This window comes from Syngnathus leptorhynchus, chromosome 4 (assembly GCF_054491065.1).
Source record: "Syngnathus leptorhynchus isolate UIUO chromosome 4, UIUO_Slep, whole genome shotgun sequence".
NCBI lineage: Eukaryota > Metazoa > Chordata > Actinopteri > Syngnathiformes > Syngnathidae > Syngnathus > Syngnathus leptorhynchus.
The window spans coordinates 14,666,229-14,692,114 of NC_141198.1; the positions used below are offsets into that span (position 1 = coordinate 14,666,229).

At 44.8% G+C, this 25,886-nt stretch overlaps 4 protein-coding genes and 1 non-coding gene across 12 annotated transcripts; 3 read left to right on the top strand and 2 right to left on the bottom strand.

The window, feature by feature from the left end:
* Positions 1-884: 884 nt before the first annotated feature.
* Positions 885-9,476, bottom strand: slc39a14 (solute carrier family 39 member 14). 3 transcript variants are annotated; one of them, XM_085910812.1, is made up of 9 exons: positions 9,200-9,476; positions 5,375-5,688; positions 4,819-4,996; positions 4,213-4,382; positions 2,882-3,004; positions 2,553-2,696; positions 2,129-2,360; positions 1,580-1,764; positions 885-1,448 (listed from the first exon to the last, which is right to left on the bottom strand). In XM_085910812.1, exons 2-9 carry the CDS (start codon positions 5,660-5,662, stop codon positions 1,296-1,298), a joined length of 1,473 nt encoding a protein of 490 aa, XP_085766938.1. In that variant the 5' UTR covers positions 5,663-5,688; positions 9,200-9,476; the 3' UTR covers positions 885-1,295. The 3 variants fall into 3 exon arrangements, with proteins under 3 accessions (XP_085766938.1, XP_085766937.1, XP_085766939.1); XM_085910811.1 differs by lacking the exon at positions 4,213-4,382 and adding an exon at positions 3,453-3,622 and having other exon boundaries at positions 9,200-9,475; XM_085910813.1 differs by lacking the exons at positions 4,819-4,996; positions 5,375-5,688; positions 9,200-9,476 and adding an exon at positions 3,453-3,622 and having other exon boundaries at positions 4,213-4,809.
* A 130-nt stretch (positions 9,477-9,606) lies between these two features.
* On the bottom strand, positions 9,607-9,678 carry trnap-ugg (transfer RNA proline (anticodon UGG)). The gene has a single exon. It is a non-coding gene; the product is annotated as a tRNA-Pro (tRNA).
* A 216-nt stretch (positions 9,679-9,894) lies between these two features.
* Positions 9,895-14,990, top strand: LOC147058329 (STAM-binding protein-like A). Of its 3 annotated transcripts, none has more exons than XM_085910817.1 (10): positions 9,895-10,087; positions 11,057-11,281; positions 11,358-11,433; positions 11,497-11,614; positions 12,186-12,548; positions 13,107-13,234; positions 13,462-13,557; positions 13,885-13,997; positions 14,061-14,160; positions 14,347-14,990. In XM_085910817.1, the coding sequence occupies exons 2-10, from the start codon at positions 11,079-11,081 to the stop codon at positions 14,401-14,403; spliced, it is 1,254 nt and encodes a 417-aa protein (XP_085766943.1). In that variant the 5' UTR covers positions 9,895-10,087; positions 11,057-11,078; the 3' UTR covers positions 14,404-14,990. The 3 variants fall into 3 exon arrangements, with proteins under 3 accessions (XP_085766943.1, XP_085766941.1, XP_085766942.1); XM_085910815.1 differs by having other exon boundaries at positions 9,897-10,087; positions 13,420-13,557; XM_085910816.1 differs by having other exon boundaries at positions 9,898-10,087; positions 11,497-11,592; positions 12,182-12,548; positions 13,420-13,557.
* A 522-nt stretch (positions 14,991-15,512) lies between these two features.
* ppil2 (peptidylprolyl isomerase (cyclophilin)-like 2) lies at positions 15,513-22,803 on the top strand. 2 transcript variants are annotated; one of them, XM_085910810.1, is made up of 21 exons: positions 15,513-15,670; positions 15,931-15,980; positions 17,394-17,439; positions 17,533-17,595; positions 17,670-17,721; positions 17,810-17,861; positions 17,952-18,043; positions 18,230-18,319; positions 18,397-18,472; positions 18,548-18,708; positions 19,186-19,261; positions 19,534-19,640; positions 20,230-20,319; positions 20,411-20,444; positions 20,811-20,928; positions 21,013-21,069; positions 21,173-21,245; positions 21,454-21,516; positions 21,601-21,749; positions 22,062-22,163; positions 22,690-22,803. In XM_085910810.1, coding segments are annotated over exons 1-21 (1,584 nt in total). In that variant the 5' UTR covers positions 15,513-15,638; the 3' UTR covers positions 22,691-22,803. The 2 variants fall into 2 exon arrangements, with proteins under 2 accessions (XP_085766936.1, XP_085766935.1); XM_085910809.1 differs by lacking the exon at positions 22,690-22,803 and having other exon boundaries at positions 22,062-22,496.
* On the top strand, positions 22,746-25,516 carry LOC147058331 (uncharacterized). Of its 3 annotated transcripts, none has more exons than XM_085910822.1 (4): positions 22,746-22,886; positions 23,489-23,607; positions 23,710-23,832; positions 24,186-25,516. In XM_085910822.1, the coding sequence occupies exons 2-4, from the start codon at positions 23,544-23,546 to the stop codon at positions 25,118-25,120; spliced, it is 1,122 nt and encodes a 373-aa protein (XP_085766948.1). In that variant the 5' UTR covers positions 22,746-22,886; positions 23,489-23,543; the 3' UTR covers positions 25,121-25,516. The 3 variants fall into 3 exon arrangements, with proteins under 3 accessions (XP_085766948.1, XP_085766949.1, XP_085766947.1); XM_085910823.1 differs by having other exon boundaries at positions 22,857-22,886; positions 23,489-23,600; XM_085910821.1 differs by having other exon boundaries at positions 22,875-23,020.
* Positions 25,517-25,886: the final 370 nt, after the last annotated feature.

A 25,886-nucleotide genomic window follows, 5' to 3' on the forward strand; every position in this document is an offset into this window, starting at 1 on the left:
TGTTATTTTAATTATTTATTGTTACACATCACATAAGACTAAGAAAATAGCATTTGAAAAAAAAATCTAAATTGGATGTTTTATTTTGAAGATGTTTCTATCCATTGCAAAGTTAAATACTAAAGGACAACTTATTGTACTACATTCAATGTTCTGAACCCCAAAAAGTAATTTTTATTCATTATACAGTTTTGAAATTAATCTGCCGATCAATCGATTCTCGGAACGCGAATTCTGCTAAATATTGTAATTGTCTTTTTCAAAAAGAAAAAAAAAACCACTGCATATTGTTGATACGATATCAAATCTGTTCTGCTGCTGCTCAAGGATGCAACAGCGTCAGCAACTCTCTGGAAACAAACCTCGTCAAACACCCACTCCACTAAGTGACTAAAGTGTGTGTGTGAGTGTTTGTTTGTTTGTGTGCGTCTTCACACAGAGTTCAAGTCTAATATATGATTTTTTGGTGCCTTAATTAAATAAACACGAAGCAACTATTATTAACAGTACTGGATTCAAACATTAAAATTCAACTGACCATTGAATGATTAAATAAATTAGTAGTGAAAAATAAGTTTTAATTTTTTTAAATGGACCTCTCTATGAATCCACATTTTAATTCATTCACGACATAATGGGAGTAAATTGTCCATTCATTCGATTGGGAAAATAATTCATAATAGGTAGCACATTGGGATTAATTATAAGTGTAAGTAATTTAATTGCCTAACTTTGAATTAATTGAGATCACAAGTGATGTATGTTCTTCATTTTGGCCTCCACACAAACTGCTGGTGAGAACACACGCACGCACAAAGTATAACAGAGAATGACGTCATGTCCAAAGTTCCAAACAAGTTGCTTGTGCAGTAAGTCATCTGGTAAGTCATTTAACCTTTAATTTAACAATAAAGAAGTAGAATCTACCCATGAGGAGAACCTTTTCAAATCTTTGGTCGGTGCCGTCACTTTAAATCCATGAGCAGAGCTTCGCAATGTTCTCCTGTAAAAGTGCAGATTCATTTTTTTATACTACCCTGCTGAAAAACAAAACCAAAGCGGGAGTTTGACCGGCATTTGAAAGATGGAAGAAGGGCTGACGCCGCTCCTCTTCAACACAATGAAAAAACAAAACAAAAAAACAGCCTGTAGTCTGTTTGCTTTGGGAGCTGAATCCCCAAAAGGAGGGAGAACGGCGCAGGAACCAAACGGTGTGCTCTCACCACATCCCGAAGGCTTCTTGGCGGCGCCAGGCAGGCAGCCAGCCACCCGCGTGATGTCCCGGAAGCAACTAGCTAGGCTAGCTGGATCTGTCCGGAGTAGGTGGTGAGCAGCAGCATGATGCCGAAGCCCGTCAGCAAGCCGGCGTTCTGGATGGCGAACGTGAGCAGGAAGCTGCCCCCACCGGCGTTCTCCTCCTCACGGCTCACCTCGTTCATCTCGGGGAACTGCAGGGGAAAGACAAAAAGAGTCAGGTGATGCCCTCAATTATTTTGCTTCCACTTTTCCCCCAAGCGGCCCCACTTTTACAGACAAGTACATTGGTGACAATTTCAATGTCACTCAAGCAGGTACTGACCATGTCCGCCAGAGAAATGTAGAGGAACATGCCTCCCGCCAGGGCAAAGATCCAGTTGGGGGAGAAACTGTTTCCGGCCAGGATCCCAAAGCCCATCCCCAGGTAGCAGCAGCAGGCCGACACAAAGTTGAAGAAGAGCGCTTGCTGGATGGTCATGCCGGCGTTCAGCAGGATGACAAAGTCGCCTGGAGGACGGGCCCGGAGACGCATCCGAGAAAGAGGAACCAAATGAGACAATAATTTAGTTGCGGTTTATAGTTTCTCGAATTAAAAGAAGCTGGAAAAGAGTTGGCGTCAAAAAGGATGGCAGGATTGGGCAGACTACGGATAGCTTTTGGAAATTTGTCTTGTTTAGCGAATGCAAAGACACCATTTTTGGGAGCCATGTTTGCCAAATTTCACAGTCATAAATAACGCAGAGTTCCTGGTGAAATTCTTGAAATGAAACGAATCCATTGCAGCCTCGACTCCAAAAAACGAACAATAAACAATTGTAATGTCAAACAGCACAGTGTAATGTCATACTTTTTAAAAACACAAGAGCCTCACCCAGCTCGTGAGGGAACTCCTCACACAAGATGGCCACCGAGGTGCTGATGCCCTGAAAGACGGAAGCGGTGAAGGAGGCACCGATGGCCAGGCCGTCGATGAAGTTGTGCAGCCCGTCGCTCAGCGTGATCATCCAGGCCAGCGTTCCGATGTCGGAGTACGACGTTCCCTTTAGCCAATGGCAGCCGCCGCTGCCGCTGGCCCGCCCGCCACCCTCCGCGCTCGGCGGTTCCTGAGATTGAGGGATTAAAAAAAAACAAAAAAAAAAACCGAGTGATTTGGGATTCTTTTGGAGCTACTTTGCGGGATTTTGTTTATGACTCTGGATTCTTTTAGGTGCTTTCTTTAGGAAGAGGCGTGCTGCGAGTCCTGAACGAGATCGCTCCGAATGCAAAAAGTGAGCTCGTAAACTTTGAAGCGGTACCTGCGGGGTTTGCGAGGGGCGCAGCATGAGCTCGCCCTCGCCGGCGTCCATGTTGCCCACGGCGCGGCCGCCGCTCACTTGGCCGTTCTTCTCCCCCTCTTCGCCGTCTCGGCCCGGGGCCGAGTAATGGCTGTGGCCGTGACCCTGATGGGCGTACGACCAATCATCAGTCCAGAGAAGAACCTGGATCGTTTGACTGAGACTTTCTTTGAGTGTGGCTTTTGTCGAGACTGAGAGTTTGCGAGTTCTGAATATGTATGACTTTGATAGTGCGCGGCTTCAGACGCGTGGCCTGCCCAGAGACTCGGCGCCCGTGTGCCTCCGCTCACCTCGTGCTTCTGCTTGAGGATCATCTTCAGGATCTTCTCGGTGAAGAAGAAGAGGTAAAAGCCTCCAAAGACCACAGCAGACTTTGAGGCGTAGAAGTCGACCATGGGGTCAAAACCAAAGGCCTGAGGCAGGGGAAGCAAAACCAAAGAAAGAGTGAGGTCCAGAGGGAGCAATGGCAACCGTCGCAGAGTCCGCGACTCGTTCCTTCGCGACTATCTTGAAACATCAGCGAGCACCACCGAGTGGTACTTTCACGACTCGAGTCTGACTGTTAGAAATCGGAACTGAGCCGCACAATTGGCGCTAGCGAGTCCTAGCTTTGTTCTTTGTTGAGCGATCCGGGCGAGCGGGAAACCAATTGGATTGTTCAGAGAACGTGCAAAATTGCTGCTTGGATTTTGAAATCAGTCAGTCGTGATGACGGCGCAAGGTGGCACTCGTGGGGAGTGACGGCAACTATTGAACGCGAGCGACACGTCCACTTTTGGTGTGATGCGAATGTTCTCGTTTTAAACCAAATGGAACTTGAGGGCGGAGCTGGCGTTGGATTTGGTCGTGGCAATCGGCTACCTCTGGGATGAGCTGGAAAAGGGCGTTGGAGTAGAGCGTGCCGATGGCCAGCGCAATGAAGTAGAGCAGCAGACGCTTGTAAAAGGTTTTCTTCATGAAGGGCACCACGCTGGCCCCCACCAGCGAGCACAGCGAGATGAGCGTCACACACAGGAACCCGTAGCCCCACACTGAGACCGAGGCAGGAAAAGGCGGGAGAGGGGGGGGGAGACAGAAGTGCTTGTTAGTGAAGTGCCTAAAGTCATCGTACTGCGAAAAAGGGGGAACCAGAATGGCGCCGGCAGCCTTTGCGTCCTCGGTGAGGCAGCAGGCTGACTGTGCGTCTCCAGCGCCACCTTCTAACTCTGCTCAGTTAAGTTGCTACACAAGAACGGGAGCAGTTACACACACGCACAGTGATGCTTTTGTCCATTCAGGTGTTTGCAGCACGTTCTGACCTTTGCCCTGACAAAAGAGGTTGGGGAGGGCTGGGGATAGGGTTGTCAAATTACCCTTAATTACTCAAGAGAGGATACAGACTTGCATTCATGGCCAAATGAGAGCCCAGGTTGTTTTTTTTCCACAGTAGAGGAAGAAAGAAACCCGTGCAACAAGCCACCGTTGAACAAACAAAGACAGGAAGGAAAAAAAAGTCAAGCCCCGGGGAAGTCTGAGGGCTGCGTGAAACTTTTGACGTGAAGCCCTCCAGCATCTTGTGCAACCTAGCGGTGAGATGTGGGACGCGAGGTGTGGTGGTGGTGGGGTGGGGGGGGCGGCGAACCTCCGGCAGCAGCTGCAGGACGGCGGTGGAGTAGAGCGTGCCGACGGCCAGCGCGATGAAAAAGATGAAGGCGTGCTTCATGTAGCGCGTCTTCATCACGGGCACCATGAAGACTCCGGTGAGGGCGAAGACGTTGACCACAGACACACTCAGGAAAGAAAAGCCCCACACTGGGGGAAGGAGGTTTGTACCGAGGCATTAAAACACAAACAACACAAACTCGGAATCAGTTACATCCTGCCTAAAAGAGTTTGATCGAGGAAAAGCTCTGCAAGAAAAACAACAAAAACATCAGACGATGGATGAGCTGCTTCCAGTTTCCGGCGCGAGACCTGCCAGAGAACCTGCAATCGGAGCCAGCGTGAAAAGAACCAATTCAAAGTTGATGAATGGTTTTCACCGGAGCCGAGAAGTCACATTGAAAGCCCCCCCCCCCCCCAACCTGTTTGCTCTTTCTCTTGAACAAACAAAAAATAGCAAATTGGAATCCATGTGATTTTGTACTGCGCAGCAACGACTCGTGCACGCGTTACGTTTCATTTTCAAGTCGCTTCCGACTAAAGTCTTCTTCGACGAGACGGGCTCGTGGCGGGTATTATGTCGTACCTTCGCCGTCGGTCGGCCTCGGCGAGGTGTCGCCGCTCGGCTCGGCTCGATCGTGGGCGCGGCAGGCGCCGGCATCCAGCTGTTGCAGCATGGTGGGGCACAAGTCCCGCAAGCCCCGCCCGTCCAGACGAGACTGCTCGCCCATGCTGTAGATGGCCAGCTTGTCCTCTGGCAAGCACTGGAAAATGCAAAATAAATAAAGAAAGGAGTGACAAGAGACGACGCTCAAAGCGAGTGTGATGAATAGTCAGCAGGTGTTGTTATTCCTAACAGGATCTCAAGTCATGTGAATCCCACACAACCTTCAACCTGATCAGTCACTTTGTGTTCCTGGCAGGACATGAAAGGCTCCAACCGACGGACCCAAGCGGGCAATCCTTCGTGAGGATAAGCCGGACAAATACGACACAACTCGGTGACCTCAATCATCTGTAGTTTTTCCAATGAGCCAGCTAACGCGCTTTAGGTACTTGCCCAAGCTGAAAACAAGCCTCTGACTTTGACTCGTGAAGCCAGGTGGTTTAGGAAACAGAACCGGCTCTTCTTTTGCTCTCACCTTGGAGTTGTTCAGTTTGGGCGGGACGGTCGCGGCGGTAACATCCTGGCGTACTGCGTCGGCCTCAGCGTTGCCATGGCCCTGGCTGAGGAGCGCCAGAAGGGAGCGCAGCTGCGGCACGGTGATAGTGTCGTTGTCGCCGTGGCGGGCCAGCAGGTCCTCGAGAACCTGGGCTGGAGACTGGCTCTGAACGTCCTCCTGAGCCGCGACTTGATAAAGCAGCGAGATCAAGGCCAGGAGCGAGACCAAGGCCGGCGATGGGAGGATGCCACGGCGGAAGGTGGACATGGCTGCCGGGCCTGCTGCGCTTCTACCTGCCGACGAGAAGGAAAAAGTCACAAGAGATGCGGTGTCGGGGGGGGGGGGACGTTACGTTACAGGACCCCGTGCGACGACGCAGCCGCATTTTCTGAGTAGCCACCATTTTGGAATGGATTTGGAACTAAGAAAGCTTTGTGTCCAAAGTATGCGTACTTTACGTGCCATCTGTTACGCGACCTTCCTTTGACTTCGTGACACTTAGCTTGTTTCTTTGAACGTGAGGGAGGCCAGGTATCGCTGAGCCTCGAGTGTGTTTTTGTCCTTTTATCAAAACGAATACCGCAATCTTGATTTAGCCGAATTAACTCGAGTGTGTTTATGTTGAAATGACTCAGAAAGGAAACAAGAAAGTCATGTTGCGTGGCAGTCAACCAGTTTGATGACTGATCGTGCTTTTCAAGATTCAAGTTTTCACGAACTACCGATGGGCGGCCTTCAATTGGCACGCTGAGCAAGCTACCACTCCCAGAGTGAACTAGTTTGTAATCTTTTTCCAATTGGGTCGTATTTGACAAACGATTCAACCAATGAGCTAAGTCGACGCATCACACACAGCCCGCGGCAATCTTGCGTTTGAGTGTGGACTGTTTATTGAATCAAATAATGATAAAATGCAAATACTGACATGACACCATATTTAATTTTTTGAAACTTTACGACGCTACTTTTTATTTGTTTAGTTGCTTTGAAATGTCTAACTCACTTGCAGTTGGAGACGCACGCAACGCAGGAAAACATTGACACTTGTATTTTCCTGGCAAGGAACCTTAATTAGGCCCCAAAAAATGCGATGACCCATCAGGCAAGCTTTTTTTGGTTGACCGCTGTATCTTCTCAAATGAGCACTTCATAGAGTAAATCTCGATCTTGGCATTTCTCTTGCAACATTTCCAAGAACACTTATGATTCGACTTCACAGAAGTCACTTAATGGGCCTTTCACAGACTGTTGGATTTCTAGACACTCCCCAATGTTAAAAGCAATGGTTGGCTGAATGCACATTAGCAAAGTGTCGCAACACACCTTGAAAACCAATATTCACAGGTACATGTTCTTGCTTCATCTACCCGGGAAGCAATGGAAACACGCAAACGGACGCCGCCCGGAGAGGAGGCGCAAGGGCAACCTTCAGCCAGCCGAAGGATATCTGGTGGTTATCGAGTCTTTCTCTGAGGTCAGCGATAAGGCTCAGTCTTCAACGCGGCCGTTAAAGCAGTACCGCTGGGCGGAGCTGGAATTGGGAGGAATATCGTAACCATAAGCAGAAGAACCCAAACGTTGAAGAAAATGGTGAATTGCCGTTCGGTCGTTAACAGAGACGGCGGCAACATGCCACGAATGTCAATCGCAGCCTTCAAGAGTACAAGGCCTGTTTGGGGGAGCGCGGCAGATAACGCCGTCCGTTCCGATAGTCAAGCTGAGCAGCTACCCGACGCTTGGAGGAAAAAGGCCATCGCGCCACCGTCGCAATCGAGCCGTCCTACCTTGGGCTTCGCTAGCGAGTGGACTCGATTCCCGTTCGGCAGAATTCAATGCGGCGCGGACGAGAAGCAATTCCGTTTTGAAGATGTCAAAGTTTACTGCCAAACAAGTTCTGAGCTGAGGTGAAACTTTGTCTGCAGAGTGCTCCACAGGATTCTTCAAGTCTCACTGTGGCATATCATTAACTCCTCATCTCATTTGTATCTACAGGGTGAGCAACCCCCAGGCCACACCGCCCGGCTCCGCCCACCTCCCTAATTATCGGGTCGCCTCGCAGCCATCATTGGCAGCGCCGTCATTAGCTGCCGCCCCGCTTCAGTGCATGCCACCGCTAGGTAAAACGAGAGATGCGGCCTCGAGCGGCCATTTCTCAAAGTAGTTTGGCTATCTTGAACCCGGCGGGCCCACTGAGCATTTACATTAACCCGACTACTGAAACACTCGCTGCATTAATCCATTTGATTTGACTGACGATTTTTATACGATTACTTGATTGGAAAGTTGGCTATTGTTTTAAAATACATAAAAATAAAACCCTCCTCGCCCAACAAAAAAAATAAATTGGTCGCACATGTACAAAACTTGCTATGGAGGGAAATGTTGATTTTTTTAAATGTTTGGTCTTACAAGTATTTCTCTCGCTTTGACGCCAAACCCACAATTGTTTAACTGCTTCACTGTTAATGGGCCTTTCACAGAATGTTGAATTTCTAGACCCCCCCCATGTTAAAAGCAATGGTTGGCTGAACGCACATTAGCAAAGTGTCGCAACACACCTTGAAAACCAATATTCACAGGTACATGTTCTTGATCCTCTCCAAAGAGTAACTATTACTGTCATACTGGCGACCAGACAGAGTAGCTTCCTTGCCAGTACAATAATACACCGTACTGCGCCTGGTTGACCAAGGCGCCAACACCACGATGAGTGGCACAATGTGCACTGAAGGTGTACTAAGAGTGGTCCTACAGTAATCACTCGTTTATCACGGCTAATTGGTTCCAAGACCACCCGTGATTCATTTTTCACATACATACATTTTCTGTGTATCAATAAATGTATATCAAACCATATAAATGCATATGTTATCATTAGAACATTTACTAATAATTTCAAACATGTAAATACTATATTAACACCTAGTATCAATGACATACAGAAAATAATGTAAACAAATATAAATATGATCCACACGTATCGTGTGTTGTGTCCGTAACATGTAGATGTGGTTCAAGTATAAACACTCTAAATATGTTTTTAGAAGTCTTATTATTATAACAACTTTTTTATAACAAGGTACAAGTGTAATTAGTGTAAATGTTTAAGAACTCTTTTATTATTATAATATTTTTTATAACAAGGTACAATACTGTAAATATGTTTCTGAACTCTTATTATTATCATAACAAGTTTTTTTTTTTTAATAACAAGGTACAAGTGTACGTACTGCAATTGTGTGGGCACCCACCCCCCCTTCTACTGGTAACTTTCGTGCCATAATTCCTCAATTTAAATGTATTTTTTTTGGGGGGGGGGGGGGTCCGCGATGTAGTGAAGCCGCGATAAATGAACGATATAGCGAGGGATTACTGTACTTGTATTGAAAATGAACTTGTGTGATTGTTATTATTTGCATCTATTTAAAGTCCGCACTTGTATCCTTGGGTTATTTATTGGACCGAAACCAATAATATTTGACTACAAGATGAGTTTCATAACAACAGTCTATTTTCTAATGTTGTAGTTTGAAGAGTATTCCAACAGGAGGGACAAACGTGATCTTGACTTCCACGTAAGGACTTTGATGTTCACTCATTCACCTCCCTTGATATAAACGGAGAGAAAAGAACACCTTTGGAAGAAACGTCCCTGCGTGGACCACAATCACGACTGCTTAGTTGATTTTTTTTGTTTCCCGTCGCGTTGTCTTAAAAATTATTTTAATTTCAGTTGGCGTTGTGCGGCTAGCTTAGCCAGCAGGTAGCGTACGTTAGCTTTCAATCCTTCATTAGCTTCCCTACCTTGCCCGCGGATGCTGCCTCAAGAGCAGCTTTGACGGTCAGCTCGACTCCACGGCAGCCGTGCCACTGACACGCCGGCGATATCGCATTGATTTTTGCAGGAGAACGGTGGTTGAGCGGGAATGTGTCAGAGAGCGCTGATGGTTTGATTCCGCCGCTTCATTGTCTTCCTTGCTCTGCCCATTGAGTTGAAATCAAATGCTCAGACCGGAGCATGGTCGAGCGCTGGAGTTATGTTCCGGCGTAACGTCACAAACGACCCCACACGATTTACTCGGGTACTGCATCATCGTCACCAGTTTGAAATGTTACATTTATATTTTAAATATATAATGATTAACCGGAAATGTACAGACTTATGTTATTGGTTGGTATGAAATAACTTATCACTACCCCTGGTAAAAGTTGGGCTCGTCCGGGATTTGAACCCGGGACCTCTCGCACCCAAAGCGAGAATCATACCCCTAGACCAACGAGCCTCGCTGTGAGAGAAGCAATTTCTTTATAACTTTGACCAATTCATCGTAACCGCTACGTAAAATTGAACTAGAAGGTACTTGTAGTTTGGAAGGTTTTTTTTTTATGCCAGTTAACTTTGTAATTTTGTACTTTTGAAGTAATTCAAACAACCAACGTAGGAAAATTTTTTATACTTCTCCAAGTAATTGAGAGCATTTTTGTTTTAATTTAATAAACACTGAGTCATCCAACCACATGCATCCCTCCCCTCACGTGACAATGCGTCATCTGAGACTAGATGTAATTGCGGAAGTGTTCGGATATCATCTCGTCGGCGCAGTTCCCTCCATTAATCTGGTTTGCGAGTCCGGAGTTGGGTACCGATTGGGGCTTGCTACATGTAGAATCTCCATTTTACACCGCGACCAGGTTAGGAAGTTGCCAAATCGCCTATGCGGCCGTTTTGTTTTGTTTTGTTCTTGTTCGTTCATGTAAAATAATGACCTGGTTAGCTACATGTGGCTAACGCGACATCCATGGCATCCATCTGACTGTGTTAAATTAGACATTTTCGAAGCACTATGAGACAGAAAAAAAGCACGTTTTAATGTGGGACACATTCATACTACTTTGATTGTTGTACCGTAATTTTATGATAATTTTGTGCCGTTTGTCTCGCACAAAAACTGTGACATTTTCTGGTTGTAAATTGTGTTTATCCACGTCCCGGCGGTGGAAAAAAAGTTAGTGATTCATTTGTTTATTTCGGCATGTACACTAATGTGTCACAGTTTTCATTGTATCCACAACAAAACACAGAACTCGCCGTGCCGTATAAGATGATTTGTTCAAAAGTGGGCAGTTGAGGACGCTTTAGCTGTCAAGTACATTAGATTAGGGCAACGTTTACCATTGAGTCAAGACTCACATTTTACATTCCAAATTCTTACATAACACAAAGAAACAACTTATACAAAATGTAAATGTACAAAAATAATCATCTCTTCTCAATTTACTGACATATTTATAAGGTCAATCTTCTGTCAGAGCATTTCATTGTTCTGCATGTCACTAACATACATCAACAAAGCTCAAGCTCAATTTATCAGAGCTAAAAAAAAAAAAGTGTTGCAAGTAAACAACTTGAAGTCCAATTTATCCCAAAAAGTTACTTCAGTAGCTGTAATGGCTCAAATGTAGCACATTAATTACTACTGCAACCTTCGCAATCTTTTGAGAGTGTATGGCTCGAGTGACACGTTTCACCAAAAGTGTATGGTTGGCAATCGTGTGGTTAAAAAAAGATTCCTGCAGAGCTTTGAGGCAGAAATGGCACTTTTATTTGAAATCTTCAAGTGTGTCAATTAATCACTGCAGCCCTAGGTTTTGTGTTTCTAGTGTCCGAGGTTGGGTCGCCGCCATGGCAGACCACAGTGATGTCAGTCTACCACCGGAGGAGCGCGTCCGCATTCTGACCAAGAAGGGGAGCTGGGTGGACATTAACGACGACATGCCCCTGCGCCGCTACTTCCGCTCGGGCATGGAGATGATCCGCATGGCCAACATCTATGCCGAGGAAGGCAACATCGAACGCGCTTTCATCCTCTACAATAAGTACATCACGTAAGAGATGCCTCCCCAGGACTGTGTTGCGATGTGTCCCAGCAATCTTGACCTTCTCCTTGTCTCCGCCACGTAGGCTCTTTGTCGAAAAACTTCCCAAGCACCTGGATTATAAAACGGCAAATATTCCAGAGAAAAAAGACACGCAAAAGGTACACGCAAACAGTCTGCCAAACCTTTTGTTATGCTTTCTTCACATTTGTTTTATCCTCCAGAAATTGAAGGATGTGGCCTTTCCTCAAGCCGAGATCTTGAAAAAAGCACTTCTGAAGAGATTTGAGCAAGACTACGAGCAGTACCGTGTCAAGAAGGTAAACACGACAATACAGGCAGGTGGCTATTATTGCTTCGCTAAACATTCTCCTCGAACATCAGAATTTCCCATTTACTTTACGCCTCACGCATTTTTTTTTTTTTTAACTGCTGTTGCAAACAAATTGCCCCAAGGGGACAATAAAGTATTCTTGATCTTGAAGAGACATTTTAAGTAGATACGTAACATGGAAAGACATCACATTTGCTGCAAGTTGGGTTCATTTGAGGTTCACAGCGCATTCATGATCTAAATATGGTGCATTACAAGTATGTATACAAACCTTCACTTAAAAAAAAAAGGCATTTTGTCTGGAAATGGCACATTAGAGGTCCATAAAGAGTATATACGATGTGGATATGCTTAACCAACAGAATTTACAGTACATTGGAGAATATTATCTAAAAATGGGACGTTTTAGACACACTGGGTTGCACCAATACCATACCAGTATCAGTGCCGATACCGTAAATCTGTACTCATAAATGCCCTCCCAAAACTAACATAAACATCAACTACTAACTGAACCAGTTTCCTCTTAAAAAGTCTGCTAGCTTAATGCTAACAGATGATAATGCTCCTTCCAGAAAGCCGAGGAGGAGGCTCTGGCTCTGCAGCAGTCCCGTCAGCAGGCGCTGGATGCCGAACGGGAACGCGTGGCCATAATGCAGCGGCGGCAGCAAGAGCAGGAGCAGTTCAGCGCCTTTGAGGAGATGATCCGGCGCCAGGATCTGGAGCGAGAGCGCCAACGCATTCTGCTGGAGTTGGGCCAGCCCCCGGCACCTCCCCCGGACGCACCGCTCATCCCGGGCATCCGAGGCCCGCCGCTCATCTCGCCCACCCCGCCGCACAGCCCCAGGGACCCATCTGCCAACTGCCCTCCCTCATCCGTAGCCCCGCCCAGCTTCGATCGTGCCCTCAAGCCCGGCTCGCTGGCCAGCCCCGGAAACAATGGTAAGTGTGTGGACACCAAGAGATGAGCCCCAGGCTTAACATGTGAGGAGAACGTTTTGAATTGTGGCCACTGTGTAGCTCGAAGACAAGTTTGCCATTCGGAATTGTAGCCACCAATTTATGGTCGCAAAATACAAAGTCGTGTACAGAAAATAGAAATTAATGATACATTAGGGCAAATCTTTTTAAAATTGACGAAGCTGTCAATGACCCTGGTGATTTTGGACACATTTCCCCACAATAATGTCGTCACCTCGCCCGGGATCTCTGACCGAGCAGGCTGCGCGATGCTAAGTTAGCTGGAAAAGATGGTAAAACGTCATGTGGAGAAAATAGAAAGAAATAGTCAAAGCGTGCTTGCTTTAAGCCATTTCTTTGGCACTATCTACCAACGTTGACGGTAGAAGTGGCATATGAGCGAGAGAGAGAAATTGACGGGACGGATATTAAGCCCAAAAGTTGCCATTTCATGCAGATTTTCGACATATTGAGTGGCTACAATTGACAAAAATAAACCGCTGTGTTGTCAACTCGCCTTATCGTCCTACCCGCCCCCAGCGGAGCTGACGGTGGACGCCCTCCGCCAGCTGCTCGTGCCATCGGAAGTGTGTCGAAGTTTCCTGCGGCTGGCCGAGGCCAACACCAGCCGGGCCGTGGAAACCTGCGGCATCCTCTGCGGGAAACTGGTACTCGAGCCCAATATCCAAATATTGATTTTATGAGAAAAATAGGGCCATCTCCACTACTTGCCCGTAAATGTAAAGCAATCTATATTTGATGTTTTGACATCTCAATATGAACGTCAATTGACTTCTTTTGACAGTTAAGTGTTGCCGACGGCAAAAAGTCTGTCCAATTGTTAACTTTCCAGACCAGAAACACATTCACCGTGACGCACGTCATCGTTCCCAAGCAGTGCGGCGGCCCAGACTATTGCGACACGGAAAACGAAGAGGAACTCTTCCTCATACAGGACCAGTATGATCTCATCACCCTGGGCTGGATCCACGTGAGTCAACCTCCAAAGCGGAAACTCCTCTCAGTGTAGTTGCAACGTGAAAAACCAGTCACGCCGACATTCGAGTTCACCTCGTCAAGCACGTCGTGCAGACGCGACGAGAAGCTTGACTTACGAGAAGGAGGAGCAGGTTAGCGTCCAAGCTAACCTACTTCCCGTCACATTCGTGTGAGTTCGCTAATGGAACGACGTAGCCTAGCGGGAGTCGCGGAAATTCATTCCGGGGACTTGCTCAATCATATCTGATGGTGGTGTGATTATTCCATACGCGTAGTATCTCCGCTATGTACGTTCTTCATTTTGTTTTTCTTTTTCTAGACTCACCCAACCCAGACGGCGTTCTTGTCCAGTGTGGACCTGCACACGCACTGCTCGTATCAGATGATGCTACCCGAGTCCATCGCCATTGTCTGCTCGCCCAAGTTCAACGAGTGAGGCTCGCTTGTCGTTAAAAAAAAAAAAATACCAAAATTGTTCACTTTTCTTCCTTCCAGGGTGGGCTACTTCAGACTGACGGATCGGGGAACCAATGAGATCTCCTCATGTAAGCAAAAGGGATTTCACCCTCACAGTAAAGACCCGCCGCTATTTACAGTGAGTACACTTGACGACGCAAAACTGCAAGTTCAAATTGACGGTAAACAAAGGTGCTGATTCCCCGGTAAGATAGGAAGTGTCTTTGGTGCGCTGAGGGAACAGTTTTAAAACCAAAAAAAAAATAGGGGGACGGGGACTCTTCATAATTGTAATGCCTTTGTGTGTGTTTTCCTTTTAACGCAGCATGCTGGCCACGTCACGATCTCCAATGACGCCGTCTCCGTGATGGATTTGCGGTGATTAGCGAAAAAAATTTCCCCCCCTTTGGCCCCTCTCCTTTTCCTTCGACGATGACACTCAAAGACTGTTTTATTGCACCAGAGAGTTTTTTTATTTGTTTCTAGGACGTGTGTTCGTATTGTCCTGCAAACCAGAAGTGTTCTCTGAAGGAACAACAAAAACGAACAACTTTGTCATTGTCTTTTGCGTCTGCTGTTGAATGCGTTTGTGTTCTTCTACAAGCTTCCGCCTGACTGATATGGGCTCCAAGGGCGATGATGTGGCTAACAATGGATGTTCAAACTTTGTTAAAGGCGGTTGGAACTCAGGTGCAAACTCATCAAACATCTCAACCTTTTTTTTTTTTTTTTTTTTTTTTTTTTTTTTTGAAAGGGTGTCGGTCAAAGCTTGTGTTCCTCACGTGTCTTTGCTTCTAAAAGCGTGAACGTACAACTACACTAACACCCCCCCCCCACACACCTGGCGCGCCGTGCTCACCTCAAGTTTTGGTTTGTGACCCTCTGTGAAGAATTACACCACCCCCAATGTAAATATGCAAATATCTTCCGTTATAAAATGCCAAGAGGAAATAAACTAACTGTACGTGTTTTGGCACGTTTGTCTCCCTGCTTCTCATTAAAAGCATTTCTTAACAATCTTAACATTTCACACCAAATGTTGGTGTGAAAAGGTTTTCTTTTTGGTTTGTATTCAATTTGATGAAAGCATTTCAATACCATATGAGTAACAATACGCGTTTTTTATAAATAGTATACAATACATTATTTATAAAATCATGCTTTAGTTACTAAAAAATCATGCTTTAGTTACTAAAGTTTAGTACTTCAATAATTGGTCAGGTCAGATATACAATATCCAGATTATTTAAGTCATTTATTGAAAAAAAAAAAGAGATTTCTTATCATTACTATGATGTATTTGCCTAAAATTATTTGTACCAATAAATATCTTGTGGGTTATCATAAATACGATCTATATTTAATGACTAGAAACGTGCAAAAAAATTTATCAACTTGAAGGGTTTGCCCAATGAGGGCGCTGAAGTGACCTTCCGATTAAACAACGAAGAAGAACAGTAACAATACTCCAGTCCGATTGGTGGCGGTAATGCGCTATAGAAGCTGGTTGCCAACCGTCATTAAACACAAGAAAAACGTCAACATCCGAGTCAAGTTAGTGAAAATTTCTCTCCTCAAAACATCATTTGATTCTTTTTGCAACCAAAAGACGCCAACATGGGGAAGCGGCAGCATCAAAAGGACAAAATGTAAGTTTCGATTATATGTAATTATGTTTGATTATGTGCCGTCACCGCACAGTTACAACACGCCTGTTGTTGTTGTTAGCTCCCGTGGCCAATGCTAACGTGCTGTTTATCGCTTATTCAAACGTGTTGAAATTATTACTTTTGAACCCATCGTTATGAAAATGAATGGCGTTTACTCTCGCCGTTGTCTGAGGTCATCCCAAACCAGCACGACTGTCTGCTTTCCTCCGTTAAAACCGTCGTGTTCTTCGCCCACGCAGGTATATTACGTGTACTGAGTACACCAACTTCTATGGAGGCAAGCGGGCGGGTAAGTTAAGATCAACTATCTTTTCAAATCAGGACATTTTTAATCCACGGCAAGAGTTCTCAAGCCTGTTTTTCGAGGGCCGATGTTTTTCTACGACTCTCGGCGGGCCCTGCTGCTGCAACACAATTGATTCAAATGTTCCGTTATTCAGTCGGCCCTGATCATTAGTGTGAAGGCGAAGGCCTTCACACTATTGTTATTCTACTTTATTTTTCTTCTTCTTATTATTATCCTACTTTATTCCTCCCACTTTTTTGACACCTAACTACTCCCACATGCTTTAACCGATTCACTCCATTCCAACTTTCACACGTTCCAAAAATTCACGGCATGACTGCTAGTATTTTATTTGTTCATAACATTTACCGTTTTTGCATAATTAGCAAATTTGTGCCTTAAAATCCCCCATTCATTCTTAATGGCACATTAGACACGAGCGACGTTCAGGAGTGAGTTCAAATTTTGACATCTGACAACTTTTTTCATGATTTCTTTCCTTAACTCGTTTATTTAACTCTTTTATTTTTTATTTATTTATTTTCCATTCATTCATTTAGTTATTCATTTAATTTTAAGTTAAAAACATCATTTTACCGTTTTAACGGCATTTACCGTTTTTATTTCTTGTTTAATATCACCATTCCACCGCAGCAACACTAAGCCGCTGTTTAGCTCAGTAAGAAGACAATGATCCTAAGAACACGAGCCACGTCCGCGAGCGAGTTCGAGTCCCGGTTGGACATAATTTTTTTATTCATTAATTCTTCATTCATTCAATTTTAACACATTTTAACAATTATTTTCATCATTCATTTAGTTTTTCATTTAATTTTAAGTTAAAAACATCATTTTACCGTTTTAACGGCATGTACCATTTTTATTTCTCGTTTAATATCATCATTCCACCACAGCAACACTAAGCCGCTGTTTAGCTCAGTAAGAAGAGACTGGAATTTGAAGCACGAGCGCTGTTCCCGTGCGAGTTCGAATCCGGCTTGACCAATATTTTTTTTTCATTCATTCAATTTTAACACATCACTTTAATAATTATTTTCATCATCATCATTAATTTAACATTTTTATTTTATTTAATCATCAATTTACCAATTTTATGTCATTTAATCATCATTTCGAGTCCCACAATAGTGTGAAGTGCCTTCGCCTTCACACGCAATTTCTCCAGAAATTGCCAATTCTAGTTTGAATTGAAATCAATTTGTGTTGCAGCGGGGAGACATGCGGGAAGATATATAATTTTTCATATCACTTTTCTTTTCATTGTGGCACTTTCAAAATGAATGTCTGTCATTTTAAGCTTCTTAGTCAGTTGTGTGGTTCTGTCCTTGTTTACAAACATGGAGTCCCCTATTGTGAATGTTGTTTGTCAATATCAACTTTTGTTTTGCCCGTCAGAAATCCCGCAGGCCAATTTCAGACGCCTTCCGTTCGACCACTGCAGGTGCGCCCCTTGCTCAAAACGGCTTGATGTTGCGATGTGCACCGAAGTGCACGTGACTGTGATCCTCTCTGTTTTTTTTGTCTTGCTCCCCAGCTTGTCCCTTCAGCCGTTTTCCTATCCCATGTGCACTGCTGACGGTGTCGTCTTTGACCTGCTGTGAGTACGTTCACGTTTGATCACGAGCAGCTTTTGGTTTTATATTGATTTGGCTGTGTTCTCTTCTCTTTTAGGAGCATTATTCCTTGGATCAAGAGGTATGGGACGAATCCCATATCTGGAGAGGTAACGCTCATCACGTTGGCACCTGGGCATATTCACAGTTTGGATTCACCTTTGCACAGAGTTTCTTTTCATTTGTTTTCCTACGCAGAAACTGGAGGCCAAGTCACTGGTCAAGCTCAACTTTTCCAAGAACAACGAAGGTCATTGTCAAGCTCCAGTTACTTACGAATGCAATGAATGTGCTTTTTCTCAAAAGTCTCGCCCGCTTATGATCATGAACATTCCACCAGGCAAATATCATTGTCCTGTTCTGTACTCGGTCTTCACAAACAATTCTCACATCCTCGCCAACAAGGTCACCGGCAATGTCTACTCCAATGAGGTGAGTCACAACAACGTGTGCACACACACAAAATACACGATTAGATGTTGAAAAGTTGCGCAAGTATGAGAAGAAAAATGCAAACGAGCAAAAGGGATTCATATTCAAATGTGAAACGAGGAATATAAATACGTTGTGACCAACTGGGACGACTTACGTCTCTGCCTGCCGTGTGCGTGTTTTCAGGCAGTGGAGCAGCTCAACATTAAGACGAAAAATTTCAAAGATCTGTTGACTGATGAAGAATTTACCAGAAAAGACATCATCACGCTTCAGGTTGTTTTTCTTTGAAGCGTGCCGTTTAAAAGAGTCATCAAGAAGGAACTCGAGGTTCATTTCTTTCTCCCCGCCAGGATCCAAGCAACCTGGACAAGTTCAATGTGGCCAACTTTTTCCATGTGAAAAACGACCTCAAAGTGCTGGATCCTGGTCAGATGTCCATCAGATTTTTGCTTCTCAACTGTCAATATAAGGTAATAACAAAGCTGTTTTGTTGCAATGCAGATGAGGAGAAGGCCAAGCGCGACCCCTCGTACCACCTAAAGACCACCAACCTGGAGACCCGGGAGACCCTGGCCGAGCTGTATAAGGACTACAAGGGGGACGAGCTGCTGGCCGCCACCATGAAGGAACCTAAGGCCAAGAAGACGGACAAGCTCAACACGGTGAGTGGACGCAGCAGATGCCGCATTTTGCCACAATTCACATTGGCAACTTCAGAGGGCGGAGCGGGCCAAGCGCGTCAACAACGCAAGGATGTGGCACAGGAGGGAGCCAAACACAAGCTTAGAAATTCAAATATGGCCAAAACAAAACTGCAAGAAGCTTCAATAGGCAAAAGCTCAAGCAGTGATGCTGAGACGATTGCAAAAAATGTACAAATTTGAACAAAATTCAGGTTGCGTGCTTTGTTTGCACCGATGTGTAAAATCTGGCCACGGATGGCACGTTTCTACGTGCCTGCCAAGTTGGCCGTTTGGACCTCCATGGAGAGTGCGCCAACATCTCGCTCGCCCGGGCTGACGCACTCCCATGAGCGGGATGCGCAATTGCGCGTTCCTTCACGTGGGGCAAGTGTGCGCAAAGGCGGACAAAAGCGGCACACTCGACGCCAAAAGCAGAAAAGAATGTTTATCTTCCAGGCTCACTACTCGACGGGTCGAGTGGCCGCCTCCTTCACATCAACGGCCATGACGCCGGCCACCACCAACCAAGCAGGCAAGTCCACTCAAACCACTGACACCCGGCTCCAAATACAACATTACAACTCAAGTAAAATGGAGATACTTTTCGATGACACAAAATTTAAGGCAAATCGTTTTGTTTGTGTTGGTTTGCGCCGTCAAAACTTTCATTTGTGCTGCAACGTTTTTATTTCGTTATGAGAGATTGTATAAGACACCCAGAGTTCACCCAGGAGTAAAACGAGAGCAGGCGCCTGACTCTGATTTGTGTGTGGTGGGGATGTGTGTGCGCCCGCGGGAGTGTAGATGCCATCGCAGACGACACGGTGCGCTACAGCTACATCAAGAAGAAAGGTTACGTGCGCCTGAACACCAATAAAGGAGACCTCAACGTGGAGTTGCACTGTGACAAGGTATTGTTTTTTTTTTTAATTTCGGTTGGCCATCACTTCAGCCAATCAGAATGCTGCTTGGACACACAGTGATTTTTCACGCTGTTTAGGAATTAATGAACGGTGCTTACGTTTCCCATATTTAGTTGGAAGAACACTTAACACTTGCTCCAACACCGCTCACTGGCCACAACATCGCATGATGGATACCCGGTACCGGGGTAGAACAAAATCCGACGGGACACGTTAGCGTTGGTTGACAAACACTATCGTAGCCTGACGCATTGTCAAAAGTCACTTGAAGTGAATCATTCCAAGTATTTTTGCATGATGTCATCATCAGAGATCGTGGGATGCATTTGCAGTATTCCCGCGCTAAAAGACAAAAATTCGCCAAAGTCCAAAACAGTTTTCACTAGGGATGCACCGATATGAAAACTATGGCTGATACCGATATCCGATATAAATTCTTCTGTTATGGCCGATAATCGATACTTTTGCGATATACGCGTACCTTTTTGTATTTGAAAAGATCGCAGTCCAGGTGTGGCTTGAAAGTGGCGGCTAATTCCCAAATGCATATGGCACTTTGCATCTTGTGCTCTGGCAGATTCCCAAAGCGTGTGAGAACTTCATTGGGCTGTGCAAGAGAGGCTACTATGACGGCACCGTCTTCCACCGGTCCATTCGCAATTTTATGGTAAGGACACAAAAACCGAGTTGTCCTTCTTCTCCTCATTGGTGAGCTAAGCCAAATCTAAGCCCCCCACCCCCCCTTCTCGGTCTTCCAGATTCAAGGAGGCGACCCGACCGGCACGGGCACAGGTACTGCCAGCCCCACACTCTACTCAGAACCTTGCACACCAAACGGCCCAGCCCGTCTGTGTATCGCATCTCCTTTTAGGGGGAGTGTGTAGACATGGAAGTGGGGGCCGCCGCTAAAATCAAAGCGTATGTTGCGGCGGAAGCGTAAAGCGCCTCCAGTGCAACTTGAGTCGTTTGCCGTCATCAACTGCTCGCTTGATGGTTTGTCAAGTCAAATATAGCAGAACCTCTAAAGTCACACATCAGATGTTTATTTTTTGTTTTGTTTTTATTTGCCACAAGCAAGTACGTTTGCCCAAGCCGGATCCGACCCGCGAGAATTTGCACTTGTCTGATTGCTCCAGTGTCTACGTATGTCGGCCGCAGGTGGAGAATCCTTCTGGGGGAAAGTTTTCAAGGACGAGTTCCGACCCAACCTGTCCCACACGGGCCGGGGCATTCTTAGCATGGCTAACTCTGGTCCAAACACCAACAAGTCCCAGTTGTAAGGCATCGCCTCTCGTATTTTCAAGTTTCTTGCAAAGAGAAGAGATTTGCCATTTGAGCATGTTCTTGTGTTTTCCATCAGCTTCATCACATTCCGCTCCTGCGCCTACCTGGACAGGAAACACACGGTGTTTGGAAGGTGAGCGCTTGGCTAGCATGCACACACGAGACAAACATCAGAATCCTGCCCCTGGTGGAGGTTTCACTGAGCTGCGCCCATTTTACGATCATTCCCACAACAGGGTTGTTGGTGGGTTCGAAACGTTGACAGCCATGGAGAATGTGGAGAGTGACCCCAAAACAGACAAACCAAAGGTGAGATAGCACTGTGGACTGTGGGGGGGGGAAAAAAAACTCTGAAGAAGAGACAAAAAAGTTCCCACGCAGCAGTTGACGAGGACTCCTCGTGTAGCGTGCAGTCGAGTCAAATGTAACCATTTTCATTTTGGACATGAAATGTGTTATATAAGCATATACGAATGTATCGATGTTCTCCTAAATTCAGTGTTTTTCTCTTCAACAGTCTGAGATCAAGATCATAAGCGCGACCGTGTTTGTGGACCCGTACGAAGAGGCCGACGCTGAGGTTAGCTCAAGTTTGGTTTGTTTGCAGCGGATCCTCGCAGCACTTGGAACCGAGCACGATTTTCAGTTTGGATTTGCCTTTCAGATTGCCGCCGAGCGGGAGAAGGAGCAACAGCAGCAGCGGGAGGAAGAGCAGCAGCTGGCCAGCGCCACCTCGAGGATAACCAATGAAGCACTGGTGCCTAAGGCCTTCAAGCAAGGCGTGGGCAAATATATTAACCCCACCGCAGCAGTGTAAGTGGCCCATGGGTGATATTTTTCGTTATTGATATTATTTTTTTATGATATTACATTATTTATTTTTTTAATCTGACAGCTGAGTTATTAGCATGAATTTTAAAAAAAAAAGCTCCTGTTTGATCTTTTCAGCCTTTAAACAAATACTTGAATGACTTAACTTTCCCAAGCGGCAACTATGACGCTCTCGAAAGCCTTATCCAAACATGCCAGCACCGTACCACAAACTCGGGTTCATCCCAAATTTAAATGAGCTCAGTATCCTCGTGGCATGAATTTGTGTGCGACGTTAACCTTGTCGTCGTCCAGGAAACGTCCGACTACAGAAGAAGAAAGCGGTCCTTCGACAAGTAGCGTCGCTGCTGCCAAGAAGCCAAAAGGAAAGAGCACTTTTGGGGACTTCAGCTCCTGGTAGCAGCAGTCAGATTTTTTTTTGTTTTATAACTCTTATTTTTGAGGTAGCGTTTAATACCCAAGCAACCTCAATTTGATTAAAAAAAAATATTTTACTGTCTTAACAGGTTTTCTCCTAAACAAGAAATACTCTATTTTTTTCCGCTGGCCCTGGGTGCTTTTATACATCCCTAAATGTAATGTCAAATTATGTGATAAAGGCTTTCTGCACCACTTTCAAGATGGAACAAATTTTTCTTTTATTATTATTTTTTTATTCTCATCTTTTGAAGTGCTGTAAATGTTCTGTTTAGCTGTGAAGGGCAACATAAATCATTGTTCTTCTCTTCATTGTACTGCAGAGCTGATTCTTTGCAAGGTGTATATGTTTGTGACGTATTTAGAATTGATACAATAATCGTACATTTTCTTTAAAAAAAATAGTCATTATACTATACATTCAAATATATTACGTTTCCAAAGTGCAGAATTTTTGTTTTCTTTTTCATTTTTCCTTCACTGCACTCATTGATATCACCGCAAGATGGCGGAGGTGCCGGGATGCCGTTGAACTACCACCGAAGAAGAACACGGAAGTCGGCGTCTCAATGGTCGAGAAACAAAACGCGAGGTGATGCGGTGAAAAAAAAAAGAAAAAGAACCTTTCCGCACACACAAGGACGAAGAGCGAATGGCAACTACAACAAATGAATGCAGTCTCCTCCACTCAAATTACCCAAAGTGAGTTCTGTAGTCTTCAATCTAGGTAAAGCGAGCTAGATTGATTGGACTCGGCACCCAGTAGAAAAGCGAACGAAGACAACATTGGCTGACTGCGATCAACAGATCAAAATCCACTGTTTCCAAATTTGCAGGTGAAATATCTTAAAGATCTTAGGTGCACCCAGAATGCATCGCCCGCGTCCATTTCGGAAGTCAAGCTGCACAACAACGCTTTATTTGTTATTGTTCGTCGAAGCAAGAAGGGCGTCTGCCATGCCTAATACGTACGTCGAGGAGAAATCAAGGGGAAAAGGGTGGAAGGGGTTTCCCAAAAGTAATCACCAATCGAGGATTTGACGCCAGAAAAAAAGACGGCCGTGGCTGGCAATAGGGCCAATCTACCAAACCCAGACTTTTCCCGAGTTTGCTCTGATCACTTTGTCACAGGTGAAATATCCTCCGTTGAAATACGATCACTCAGTTGTATTCTTCAACGGCATTTTGGGATGCTCTCATTAGTTTGCCCTGTTCGTAGCCGATTAGACCAGCGCAAAACCATTTCAAAATGAAGAAACTAGAAAAATGTTTCTTCATGCCAATCGAGCCCCTTTTATTTACAGGTAAACCTCATCCTTGGAATGAAAGTGATCTGGACTGAGTGGGCAGCACAAACCTATGCTACAGTCCACATCACACCTCCACCAACCAAGTCTAAGTCGAGAGGCAAAAAGAGTAGCAGGTAATATTGACTTGAAGATGGAAGCATATCGAGACTGTGGAATGACTGAGCTTTCCTTTTTGGGGAACTTGGACTCCTCCTTATGTCACTTGTGTTCTCCAGACATGCCACAACTGAGTGGTCGCCAAGAAGAACCCATGCCCCCTCGTGAAGCAGAGAATCCACTGGCCTTGCAAATCAAGGAGGAAGAGGAGGAGTCCGATGTCACCAAGTTGTATTGTACGAGTAAGTAAGAAAATGAAAGTAAGCACAAATGCTTGTGTGTAATTCAGAGGGAACAAAATTGATCACTGTTAGCTTGTGTTCTGCTGAGAGAGGCGTCAAAAAGGTCCACAGGCATGTGCCGATATTACATTCTGACTCGAGAGTGATACATTTGTTTTGATCAGGGCCAATACCAATTATTAGTAGTCATGGAGGCCGATAGCCAATATTGGGAGAAATATTCCATTTCAATAAAATGGGCGGGAAAAAATAAACATGTTTGATCAGATTTTTTCTCAGACCAGTACGGTTACTCAACTCTTTAGTAGATACCAAGTACCGATACCATTAGTAAAGTTAAATGTTTCCTGTAGGCGTTCAGCAGGAACAACTTCATCATCAACCCCAGGTGGAGAGCTCCACTTTTGAGCAAGACTATCAACGACCCTCTCACATTAAGGAGGAAGAGGAAGATCCAGAGCCACAATCTGTTAAGGAGGAAGAGGAGGCTTCACAGCTACCTTGCGTTAAGGAGGAGAAGGAGGAGGCTTTGCCACTGAACGTCATTGTTATGACGAGCGAAGCCGATTTAGACAAACCAGCCAAGTGGTTACAGCTTCATCATCAAAGTCCAAGTGGAGAGCATCATGCAGGACCACCACCGGATGACCATTTAGCTCCGGTGTCAGACGATGACATGGAAGAACCATCAAGGAGCGACGCAGACTGGGAAGGTGATGATGACAAAATGTCAAAATGCTCTGAGAAGGAAACAACTGGCAGCAGGAAGAAAACTTCACCGACACGTAAAAAACATGTCATCTGCTCAGTTTGCGGTAAAAATGTTGCTAAAGAAAAAATTATAAGGCACATGAGGACCCACACGGGAGAAAAACCCTACAGTTGCTCAATTTGTACCAAAACCTTCTCATCGAGAGATTATGTGAGCACACACATGCGAACACACACGGGAGAAAAACCTTTTGGTTGCGCATTCTGTAATAAAACATTCTCGCATAAATCGCACGTGATAACGCACGTGAGAATACACACAGGAGAAAAACCCTATAGTTGTTCCGTTTGCGGGAAAACATTTGCGTCCAAGGATTATGTGAACTCGCACATGAGAACGCACACCGGAGAAAAACCCTTTAGCTGCTCACTGTGTGATCGGACCTTCTCTCAAAAGCCACATCTGGTAACACACATGAGAACACACACGGGGGAGAAACCCTTTAGTTGTACTGTTTGTGGTAAAAGCTACGCTCACAAGAACAGTTTGACAACACACATGTGGGGACACTGCTAAATGATTGAACCAAAGCGGATCACATCTTGTCTATTATTTAAACTTGAGTCTGAAGAGCTACAAACACTATTATGTCGCGCAGAACAAATCATGTCGTCGTCGTCGTACTGCTCAGCTGATTCGTCGTCTTGATGGGAGTTATGCGGTTCCCATGTTTGTGTTGTTCCAAAAATCCAAATACTCATGTGTTCTCAAATAGTGAATGTCACATATAACTTGCACAAAGGTGCAAGATTCCTTTTTTTTTTTTTAGTTTTTCCATTCAGACAAATTGGAATCTGGCTTCTTAACAACTGATTTATCTTTTTTTTTCTGCTGTCATCATCAATGCCCCTGGAAAATACTAGCTGGTCATGTCTCACAAAATTGTTTACTACCACTAATTTATTTGTATTACACCATGTTACATATTAAAGATTGTAAAAAAAAAACTTTCTGAAAATTGTGGTGAGATTTTGTGAATACAGAGCTCTAATTTTTTTATTGAACTGCATTTTATTAATCCTATTTTATTCTGCGGATTATATGGATTAAACTAATATGACAATCCTTTTTTATTTAAATACTTTTTACTTTTTCAAAAAAAGATTTTTCCCTTTCAATTGTTGTACTAATGCAATTTTTGGGGTAGGTAGGGACACATCCATATTTTTGTCACCAATATTTGCATAATATTATTCTGATGTTTGAGTTTAGGCACATCACTTTGTTTCAATTGCAGCGTATGTTTTTACTTTTGTTATTCACTGTTTTAAAATTACACCGA